Here is an 11,893-nt window from a genome sequence, read left to right as displayed (position 1 = left end):
TGAGCTCCGCCCTGGCAGAGGGAGGAGGGAAAGAGAGGAAGGGAGAGAGCAGGAACAAAATGAAAAACATATGTAGCCATACTGAGCCGACTGGGTAGGCACAGGGACCCTGACACCAAGACTCGCAGACACTCGTGTTGTCTCTGGCTGGGGTGATTGGTCTTGCACCCGTTGCATGCTTCGGTGCGGTACTCGTTGATCACTAGGTCGAGTAGGTGATACACCTACGCAGTTTTCACGGTATCGACGAGTAAAGAAGATGCCCAACCATCAAGCTCGGCGTCTTTAACTGAGAATATCCAAGGGCTCCACCGAGCCCCATGAGAACATAAGATGTAAAGTACGCTCCTGTGCCAAATAATCCCAGGGAAGCGAGGCGGAAGAATTTACACCGCTCCTTCAATTCGATCCTCTCCTCTTCTTCCCTTTTTCTTTGTTCTTCCTCCTTTCTCCTCTTCAGCCTTTCTCCTTCGAGTTTCTTCTGGGCCGCCCTATACATCTCGTTGGTGTAGTGGTTTCCTCCATTGAAATCCACCATTTCATCAATTTCATCCAAAAGACAGCCCCAGAGTGTCGATCACAGCGATATTTCTTCCGTCTTTGCCCTCTGCCTCTTTTCTGAGACAGCCGTCGGTGACAGACTCAGGCGAAACGTCTTCTTTGAAAGCGTTCGCATCCCCCAGGATGGTGTTTCCGGATGCACTCTTTCCCGATCCTGTTTTACCGACCAGAAGGAGTCTCAGTTCTTCACGGGTCGCAGAGCCTGCAGGGTTGGGGAAATGATAGTAACATTTGAATCATTCTAGAAAAAAAAACATAAAACACTACGTTACACTAGGCTATTTTTTTGTTATCTTTGTATTGATGTTGACAGCAAGCAGTTTGCCCACATAACGCCAGTAGCACAAGCAGCACACATCCCTGGATCCGGCCTTTGGTCGCCAACATTTTCAGTAAGCTAAGAAAAGAAGAAAGAAAAAAAGAGGTGAAATTAAGGCACATTCAAGGAAAGTATATCAGATCAGATTAGCAAGTTAAACCACACTGAAAATACACGTTGAATAAACCATGGCCCCAAACTAGTTGGTTGTCCCATGTGTTTCCCCCGTAGCTCCTCCGGGCGCACACACAATGAGCCCTGGTTTCGCGACGCAGGCGTAGCAACAACCTCCTTCTACTCCTCACTGCCTCCTGTGTGTGTGTGTGTGTGTGTGTGTGTGTGTGTGTGTGTGTGTGTGTGTGTGTGTAGGAGGTACTGGGTTCCTCACAGACGGTGGTGTTCGCGAAACCCACCCTCCCCAAAGCTAAGGGCTCGCCAGCGAGGCGCGTGAGAGCGAGGAAAATGTTTTAAAAAAAGGGAAAGGAGGATGAGGAGACACTGAGGGTCCGAGGTCTAAACGGAAGGCTGTGTTCAGGTAACCCGCCCTCCGCAGACCTAAGCGTACGCTAGCGAGGCTCTTGAGAACGATGTAGAGGGAGCAAGGATGAGGAGGAGGCAAGGAGTGTCCAAACGGAGGGCGGTGTTCGCGTAATAGGCAAGCCACATAGCTGGTCTTTCACTAGCGAGGCAGATGAGAACGAAGGAGAGTGAGCAAGAAGGACGAGGGGCATTGAGAGCCCCAGGTCCAACTGGAGGGCGGTGTGCACATAATAGGCAGGCAGGCCAAGCAGCTGCTCTTTCACTAGCGAGGTGCTTGAGAACGACGTAGAGGGAGTAAGGAGTACGAGGCGCAACGGAGAGCCCGAGGTCCAACTAGAGGGCGGTGTTCGCGAAACCGGCCATCCGCAGACCTAAGCGTACGCTCGCGAAGAGCATAAACGGAGGGCCGTGTTCACATAATGGGCAGGCCAAACGGCTGTTCTTTCACTAGCGAGGCACTTGAGAACGATAAGAGGGAGCAAGGAGGATGAGGAGCAACGGAGACCCCGAGGTCCAACTGGAGGGTGGTGTTCGTGTAATAGGCAGGCAGGCCACACAGCTGCTTTTTCACTAGCGAGGCGCATGAAAACGAACGAGAAGGAGCAAGGAGGACGAGGAGCGACGGAGATCCCGAGGTCCTCACCGAAGGGGGTGTACACGAAATCGGCCATCTGCAGACCTAAGCGTACACTAGCGAGGAGCATAAATGGAGGATGGTGTTCGCGTAATAGGCAGGCCAAACAGCTTCTCTTTCACTAGTGAGGCGCATGACAACGGTAGAGAAGGAGCAAGGAAGACGAGGAGCAACGGAGAGCCCGTGGTCCTCACTTAGGCCCATTTACGCGCAACCAAAGGCCCATCCGGCTAAGCGCTCGCCTGCGGGGAGCAGGAGAACGGGGGAGGAGGAAGGAGGTCGAGGAGGAACGGAGAGTCCGAGGTCCTCACTGAGGCCGGTGTACGCGAACACTCTCAAGAAGGAGACGATGATGATGATGATGTGAAGTTGAGAGTTGTTGCCGTGGCGCTTTGGGTTCCCTCCAGACCCCAAGGTTTGCCATCGTAACTTACGCGATCGATGGAGGGTTACAACCAATTAGGTGCCTTTGTCCGACGGTGTGACGAGACCCGCTATAGCTGGGGGTCCGCCTGACCCCCATCTGTCCCCACCGTGAACCGGCGCCCTGTTTCGCGACGAGACCTGGGTCCGTGCTGCCGGGGTCTGCGGGACCCCCCCTTTTTTTTTTTGGTCCAGGGCGCACGAGGGTTAAGTATGCCTTAATAGCATCCCACCAAGTAGCCAATGTAGTGTCCTCTCGATTATTTGTCTGTTTGTAAAATTGTATTTCATCTCTTATCAATTTAATAAACCCAGAGTCTTTAATTAAGGACACATTTAAATGCCATCTGCGGCTTTGAGGAATCTGTAAAATATTTCCAAGACATAGAAAAATTGGCATATGGTCCGAGAATACTATATTACCAATACTTGAATCTATAGAGTTATTCACTAAGGCTTCAGAAATAAGAAAGTAGTCGATTCTAGTATAAACATTATGAGGCGGAGAGTAAAAGAAATATTCCCTGCCTTCTGGATGCATTGTCCGCCAAATATCATTCAGACCTAAATCTGAGGTCATCTGCCTTATGGCAACTACAGATTTACCCTCTGTGCCTCTCCTAGGAAGTGATCTATCTAGGTCTTGATCCAGTATTTGATTAAAATCTCCTCCTACCACTATTTGTGCACCTTCTAATTCCAAAAGATACTGTGACAGGTTGTGAAAAAAGGTGAGTATGTCCGCATTAGGTGCATAGATATTACATAAAATTATTGGTGTGTCCAGTAGTTGTCCATAAACCAATATAAATCTACCTTCCTTATCTGTTATTACTTTTGTTTCAGTAAAGCTAACTGCTTTATGAATCAGAACCGACACTCCCCTACTTTTACCAGTTCCAGGACTGGAAAAGACTTTACCTACCCAGGAACATTTAAGTTTTAAGGCTTCTGACTTACACGTGTGCATTTCTTGAATAAAGGCTATATCAACTCTTGATAATGTAACACACGATACTTTACCACTACTGAATGTAGAGAAAGTTAGGATCTTAGGCTTATGGTGTCTAGGAATCGACTAAGGCGCGAATGACACACAGCTCAAAGAACAGTCAACATTTATTCAAAACAAACCAAAAACAGTCATTCAACAGTTCACAACAGTTCCAATTGTCCATATTTGTCAGTCTGTGTATTCAGTTTTAGAGTTCAGTGTTCAGAGTTCTTTTCAGTCTTTTCAGTTCAGGTGTGTGAGTATAGTGTTAATGTTAGTAGTACTACCCGGGTAGTGTATTGTTCTGAGATCTCATAAGCTTATCTGTCAAGAAGTCACGCAGTTGTCACTTTAAGTAGGCTGGAAATCTTTCCTGCATCGCAGCTGGGGATCCGGAATCCTGGCTCGCAACTTTAGACTCCAACAAAAAAACCCAACCTGCACAGGGCAGTGAACATATTTTACATGAATATCATATAACAACTTAATTAACACTAGTGACCAAATGTCTCTCACTCTTTGTATATAACGACTTAATGCAATCAATAATAAAATTAATCAAAGAGCCTTAAAACAATTTCCCCATCATACAAATTTAACTCAAATCTCATATTTTGTGAACAGCAGTCACATCAATCCAATGAATTGAGAGAATGTACATTACTGATGCACGAGGAAAGTGCAAAACATGGTCGCAGTACTATTTAGCCAAAGACTGCTCATATTTATCATCTCATTACAATAAATAAAACTTACCTACTAGCTTCCAAAGAAATATTTCCGATTGGTTTAAAACATTCACAAGTGAAGAAATAAAAAGATAATACAGCACTTAAAAGGAACACATGGAATTTACATTATACTAAGCTAATGATTAGCTAACGATTAGCTTGCTATGCTAGCGCAGTTAGTCAACTCACCGGAAATGAACAAACAACACAAAAACAGAGGTACATCAGCACCAACAAAAAGTGTCCGCGCTTCCCAACAAGCGGAAAAGTAAAATCCAATTTGTGTCTTCACACACAACCTTTTTCTTGAACAAGGATTAAAGAAAAACTCGGTGAGTAGCTCCGACCAGCATATGTAGCCTTAGCGCTATTCTCCTTCTCTACAGTTCTCAACTCAAGTTCACAAGCACTAAACAATCTCATAGTGCCACCTACTGACATTCTTTGGGAACAGCAGTTCATTTTCATGAGGCAAATTTTAGGTGGGTTACAATAACTTTAGATATGTTAATATTTTCTTCCTCTTAATCCCGTTATTCAACCCCTTAACATTCCAGCTGGCTATTTTGAAATCTGTCTGTCTATCCATGTTATATGTTGTCTCCTTGACCTGGAGACAACATATAAGATGACACCGCCATGGACCTCAACCTGCAGGCTTTGTGTTACCTGTTTCTTTATACAGGAGCATGTAGGGGTGGACTGCCTTTTTATTTGATTACCCTTTTCTCATGTTTTTCTTAGTTAGGGACATTTTGGGGGACGTTATACTCTTACTTGTTAAACACATGCTCCCATCCACTCTCTTGGTCCAGAAGCTCCATAATCCAAGTGTCCCAACTCAGGTCTGATGGCATTTTTTCAGTTGTGTTTTTAACCTCTTGGGAACTTTCACTACATTCCTTACTTGATGCAGAAAGAAGAAACGAGTCAGGGATGCATAGCAAGCACAACAAGACACCAGCAGCCCAGACCTTTCACCAACTGAAGACATTTGCAGCACCATAAAACATGACAGAGAAGAGCTGGGACTATGTGAAAGGGTGAAGTGCTGCAGTCAAGTTGCAATGGTCCTATCTTTTATACAGTCTATGGTTCACTCTATTAAGATGTGATTATTTCCAAGGTCCATTTAGTTTTAGTTAGCTGAAGCTAAACCAGAAGTTAAAACGAGATGGTGAAAAACATTTTTAGTTAATGTTACGACTGTTGTCGTAATGTTGTCTCATATGTAAATCTGAGTGTGCAGGTGCCTTTCCGTGATTGGTGCATCCATGGGACGGCCCATACAGATTGGCTAATGACCTGGAGACAACATATAAGATGACACCGCCATGGACCTCAACCTGCAGGCTTTGTGTTACCTGTTTCTTTATACAGGAGCATGTAGGGGTGGACTGCCTTTTTATTTGATTACCCTTTTCTCATGTTTTTCTTAGTTAGGGAGATAAGACATTGTCATTTGGTTTTATTCTTTTCATAAATAAGTTTTGTACATCCTTTAGATACGGTCCCTTTTGTTTGTTGTTTTGGGGTCCACCCCGAAGCTGTAGTTCGCTCCTTTCCTTTGTTAGAATTCAATCACTGTGAAAAAAAATCACCATCAAAATTGTACTGGTTGTGTGATGTGCTGCTTGGGGTCAGACAGGGGTGGATCACCCTTATATTATGGTCTGGCCACCCTTAGAAAGGCCATAACACTAACTAAAATGAAAATTAAAACTAGACTTATAACTGGCTGGTGTCCTTACCAGTGCCCTTGGGTCTGAACTGTGGGCTCCTCTTTCCAGGTGTTCGTACTGCCTGAGTGGGACCAAGATGTGCTGTCTTGCCTCTTTTGGGTTTTCTGCATGTTTCTGGCTCAACATGCAAGTATCCACTTCTTGACGTTCGCTGTTGGTTGCAGCCACTTGAGGTTTTTGGGCTCATTTGGGTTCTCAACACTGGGTGACTTTGATGGGAGTGAAAGCATCCTCACAACATAAATCACCACACTACCTGCTTTTGTTTCAGATTTTTTCTTTATCCTTGTTAACATGTTTGGGTACTGGGTTTACCTGTAATGCATTTTGTGCTCCAAAAGCTGTTATTTTGTGCAGCTGTGCTCCAAAAGCTGTTAGCATGACCTTTTTTATCATTAGATTGTGCCACACCAGCACCTGAGAGAAAAGCTTTGAGTTTGATTTTGTGTTTGTGTTTTGCAGGCACTCAGGAGAATAAGTCATGATGTTTCTTGTGTTTGTCATGTTAGTATCTCAGTGCTTGTCAATCACCAGTCAACAGTGTCACCACTGTGAACAACATCCTTCGACTGTTCGAGCCAAAACCTTGGAGAAGTCCCTGCAGCCGCTTCAAAACTCATCACTGAGCTCGATCTCTCTTTTAACACGCTGGAGACAACAATGAAAGATGACTTTCTTTCATATGCTGCTTTGACGGCTTTGTTCGTGAATAACAACAGAATCAAAACCATCCATGAAGAGACATTTCACCCGCTGATTAATTTGGAGAAACTGGACTTCCACAAACCAGTTGGAGACTTTGTCTTCTGGATGGTTTCAGAACCTGATTTCTCTCCACTAGTTCAATCTTTTGGGAAACAAATATACAACACTGGGTCCGGGAAACCTTTTCCTGCCACTGAGGAGCTTGAAGACCCTCCATTTTTGAGGAGCTTTCCTTCAGTCTGTCAGTGAAAGGGATTTTGTTGAACCTTGAAACTGCCGTGACCCTGTCCAAAGACCAGCTGGCCACCTGGCCGGGTCAGTCATGGATATTCACAAATACCCCATAGTACTGGTGGAAAAGAAATATTGAGGGAAAATCCATGTTCAGACCATGTTCAGTGTGTCGTGACACTTGCACGATGGAAGAACACACCCACTTGTTGGTGCCAGAAGAGCCACTGAGAAATTATTGTTTTAGCTGGCTCATTACAAGTCGATGGCTGCTCACCTGGAGTAGGATAAAACTCTGGAGCGAATAATTGCCCGATTTTACTGGACAGGAAACTGTTTTAGACTTAGAGCTTTTTATTGTCATTGTGCAGTTTCTTGCACAGTGAAATTGGGTAAGTGGAGAGCATAGAGCCGCTGTATCTGTGCGCACCACCATCTTGCATTTTTTGCATGTTTGGCTGGTGTCACTTTTGGACTTTGCTACCTGTAGCTAAACATTTGCAGCTAAATCATTTATTTAAAAGCAGAAGCTGCAACTGATCGAGGGAATATTTGTCTGAAAACTTAAACTGAACTCCAAGGGTACCATTGCTCCAGCTCACCATCTTTACCTGAGTGAATCAGTTTGTTGAACAATCTAAATGATTCAGAAACTTCTGTGACATCAACTTAACTAAGGCTCATTACAAGATTCACAAAACACTGCTGAATACTTTTAATATTTTTTTATTAGTTATTTTTGTTTTTGTTGTTATTTTGATTTTAATAAAACAAAATAAAATAAAGAATTAAATCATTTCTTTGGTTTTTAAATTTAATTTATTTTACAAATAAATTAATAATAATATTAATAATAATAACAACAAATTAGTGCTGTCAGCGTTAACGTCATTTTACCTAATGACGTTAACGCTGACAGCACTAATTTGTTGTTCCCAGAGAGCAAGCCAAACACTGGTCCAGAAAAGGACGATCTCTAGTAGATTTTGTTTTAACCTCCTAGGACCTGGTGTCCACATATGTAGACATAACATTTTGGGTTGTCTAGACCAAAATACAAAATTTTGCTCTTCAAAAACCTGATATCCACTTATGAGGGAGGACATGACACTGCCACTGTTCAATCGAAATTTAAAATGAATGTCCTCATATGTGGATCTCATTCTTTTGAGAAACAAAAAAAAGATAGTCCGAATCTGATGTCTTGGTTTTTACCTTCATCGGGTCCCAATCAACCTAAATGGCACAGAGAAATTAAAAATGCATGCCATGAAAGTTCAGGTCTTAGGAGGTTAAAAATGTCCCTGCTGATGAGACCAGTGAATGTGGGGCGACGGTGGCAAGAAAAAACTCCCTCCTGGAGGAAGAAATCTTGGGAGGACCAGGCTCTCTGGCAGGACCCTCCCTCCTGAGGGCAATACTTACCTATACTTGTCCTCCAGTGTGCGATGGTGGGCTGGGACGACTGCTTTTCCTTCTCAGCATGATGATGACCTTAACTTCCTTCCTTCCTTCCATTTCCTGTTTCAGAACTGAGAATGAAGACAAAACTGGTTAACAAGGTAACAGGACATTTAAAAATTCTCTCACTTCAGGATGAGATGCTGTGTCTTCTTACGTTTCTCTTGTAAAACAGGATGTAGGCCGACTGCTGCTGTTCCTCACAAACTGCAGATCCAGTTGTGTGGAGCACCTGTGCGTCATTATAGGTGAGCCAGCGATCTGATGTAGAGTGCTGACTCTCCTCAGGATGGACAGAACTACAGATGTAGTGTCCTGAAATCACATTAAGACAAATGAATCCAACTTCTGGAAGTCAACTGATTCAAGCAAACAGTGATTTTGACTTAGTGCTTCTTAGAACATCAAAAGCTTTTGTGTGTGAGTCCTTCACTGAAAAGTAGCAAGTTTCATTTTCTGTTTGTCACAAGTCTGTTGTTTTACCTGACTCTGTGCCTCCATAATGACTGATGATGCTGCAAAGACTATAACAGCCACCACCCTGAGAAGGAACAAATCCAAAGAGTGTTAGTTTCATAAAGTCTCACATCAGTGCCATAATTAAGCTGATTTGCTGAGGCTACGTCCACACTAATGCGTTTTCGTTTGAAAACGCATCGTTTTCTCTCCGCTTTGACCTCCCGTCCACACCGAGACGGCGTTTTCCTCAAGGAAAAACACAGCATCTTGAAAACGCTCTCGAAAACGCATACATTTCAAAACGGAGTTGTCCCATCGCAGTGTGGACACTCGAAAACGCAGACTTTCTAAAACGATGACGCATTTTGGTCATGTGATGCAGTCATGTGAGCAATTAAACAAAGATAAGCCGAGTGCATTAGACAGCAGTTGTTTTGATTGCTCTCAACTTTGACAGCCCTAAAAAAGATTAATATCAGTTTGTACACGCTCCGGATAGCTTTTCTTCAAATTCTGTAATTCTCACTCACTTTTGCGCATGCGCAGGACTGGAACGTAAGCGTTTTCGGCCATTTCAATGCAGACGCACAACTATTTGAAAATGACTGAAAACGCCAGTGTGGACACGGAGTTTTCAAATCTATCCGGGCTAGTGTGGACGTAGCCTGAGACGTTCTGCAGTCTGTTTTTACCTGATTGGATGGCACCACCAAGTCCCTCTGCAGCCTGACGGGGTCATCCACCTTCTTAATCTTGTAGGTTTGTGTAAAGCCAAACCTCTTCAGATGCAAGATCAGAACTCTGGCAGAAAAGAAAAAAAACACAAACAAGGTAGAAAATAAGAAGAATGAGTGTCAAACACAAACAGAAGATGGGAGAAAACGACTGCTCAAGTATTGTCTCGAAGAACTCTGATATTTGATGCGCCACAGTTTGGAAACCTGGTCAGTCGATCAATTCTGATGTGACCTTACTCACCTTGGCAGTGTATCAAAAGACGACTTCAGTTCTGAGGCCGTCCCTCCACAATCACAGCGAAATTCTATTTCTTGTTCCTGAACAACAGCACAGAGAAGACAGGCTTTATGGTAGAAAGAAATCTCAACATATGCACACACACATGCACACAAACACTAACAAAAAAGGTGTGTTAAGATCGCTGATACGACAACTCTATTGGAATTTGTGATCTTACCTTCAAGTATGTCTCTAACATGTTTATAATAGACCCCTCTGGAACAAGGTCTAGAGACAAGCTGGTGAATTCCTCTTGCTGTGATGATTGGTGACCGCAGCTACACATTTCAGGAGTAACGTAGTTAAAGTAAAGATCAGGTACGTGGAAAAGAGGTATATGAAAATATTGCAACCAGCTCTGCGTTTCTGAAAGACAGGCTTACCTCTTGCATGTCCTCATGTTTTCCATTTTAAAAATGTGATGGTCTTCTACTGGGCAGCTATAACTTTGGCCCAGGAGAGCTGCGTTCCTCTCCAGGTGAGGTGTGAGCCTTTTGACCTCATCGAGGAATAATGTTAGGAATTCATGAGCGTCCTGAAAGAAAAGCAGAGAGATTTAAAACAGTACATCAAAATCAGAAGGTAAAGCAAAAAACGAAATGTCCAAATAGCTGACGCACTTTCTGTGCACTGCCGGTGTATTCAGGAGCTTGACTGCTGAATGCCTTCTTAAAAGCTCTTAGGTGGTGATCTTTAAGGCCATAATCTGTTGACTCGTGACAGTCCCTGACATCAATAAGCCTTCTGTAGAAAGGAAGGGTAAACAGACATTTCTGCTGTTAGATCTCTTTGTTCTTCAGGTTTTTGAAGAAAGTAGAAGGTTGACGTAGCGCACCTTAAGAGCTGAGCTTCTGGATCTGTGCTCCACAAAACCCCCTGATGCCTGATGTCTCTTATGAACTCCTCAATGTTGAGGAGGCTCTGCAGGCAGGAGTTCATGTAGCAGGTGTTTCCGATGTTTGGAAACCTGACACACACGCGCAACGTTTACAGTATCAGTGTAAAATAATTCATTTTCTCCACTTTGACAAAGTGAGTCTTTGTGCACCACGTGTACTCACCCGAAGCAGTCTATAGTCCCAGTTTGACTTTCTATTTTTTTCCCACCGCATGCTACACTGCTCCAAAAAGGTAAAAACACAAACACAAAATTAGGAAAGATGTCAAGATTCTGAGCAGTGTATGCGCATGTATGCATGAGCTTTGAAGTTGAAACATTTTGGAGGACGTCCAAAAGTAGTAAAAAAGATGTAAATACACAAGGTGGAAGAAAAATGCCAATAAAAGGGAAATAAAACAGCTCCAACTAAACCACTGCTATAAATATCTCCAGCAGCATTAAAGAGCGGCGCATTTCTTTACCTCTGATGAGACGTAGAAGGAATTTCCTTCTCTGCCACGTTTTGTTTGTGTAATTTCTGTTTAGAAACAAGAAAACCAACATCAGTAATGGCATAAAACAAACATACCAAGGGAGTCTCTCCATGAAAAGTGTCCAGTTAGAAAATTTGGTATTATTTCATATTATTTATCACTTTAGTGAGCTGTCAGCTCATGAAGCAGATATATAGGAATATCTTTAAATAAATTAAAAACAATTTATTCATGCTTTAAATTGAGTTTTAAAGTTTGTCCTATGAAATACAAAATCCTTCATTTGGTTTTGATCAAAATTCAGTTTTTACAGAAATCATCCATCAAGCTTCATTAAAAGATTCAAAAATGCTTATTTACCATAAAAAATATTTAGAGAAACATCCTGCAAGTCTCTTCAAACTTACCTTTCTGTGAAAAAAAAAAACGTTTAAACATCTTTGAACTTAATTTGAGGACATGGATGTGCTAAATTGCTCTTAATTCTTCGCATTTAACTGTGATGAGTAAATGCTTGATGACAGTGACTCTTTCCATAAAACATACCTTCCAGAATTTAAAAAGAAACCAGCGACACTTTTTTTGTGTCTTCACAGTGTTGCTCTCTGCCTCTGCATCGCTGTCAGTTTGCTGCAGAGGACGAACAAACATAAGTTTATTAAAAAAGTAAAGTCACTTTAAATTAACAAGTGCAATTTAAAG

At 42.8% G+C, this 11,893-nt stretch overlaps 1 protein-coding gene across 1 annotated transcript; it reads right to left on the bottom strand.

The window, feature by feature from the left end:
- Positions 1-8,454: 8,454 nt before the first annotated feature.
- Positions 8,455-10,931, bottom strand: LOC146683486 (ubiquitin carboxyl-terminal hydrolase 37-like). The gene is made up of 8 exons (XM_085445200.1): positions 10,653-10,931; positions 10,438-10,561; positions 10,201-10,352; positions 9,996-10,095; positions 9,779-9,855; positions 9,493-9,601; positions 8,825-8,882; positions 8,455-8,656 (listed from the first exon to the last, which is right to left on the bottom strand). The coding sequence occupies exons 1-8, from the start codon at positions 10,754-10,756 to the stop codon at positions 8,472-8,474; spliced, it is 909 nt and encodes a 302-aa protein (XP_085301326.1). The 5' UTR covers positions 10,757-10,931; the 3' UTR covers positions 8,455-8,471.
- Positions 10,932-11,893: the final 962 nt, after the last annotated feature.

Source organism: Copadichromis virginalis, linkage group LG22, assembly GCF_057382275.1.
Source record: "Copadichromis virginalis isolate Kocher_CV1m ecotype Utaka linkage group LG22, C_Virginalis_male_GT1.1, whole genome shotgun sequence".
Lineage (NCBI taxonomy): Eukaryota > Metazoa > Chordata > Actinopteri > Cichliformes > Cichlidae > Copadichromis > Copadichromis virginalis.
Note: the sequence above shows the minus strand (reverse complement) of the source record. Positions and strands in the feature narration are given on the sequence as shown.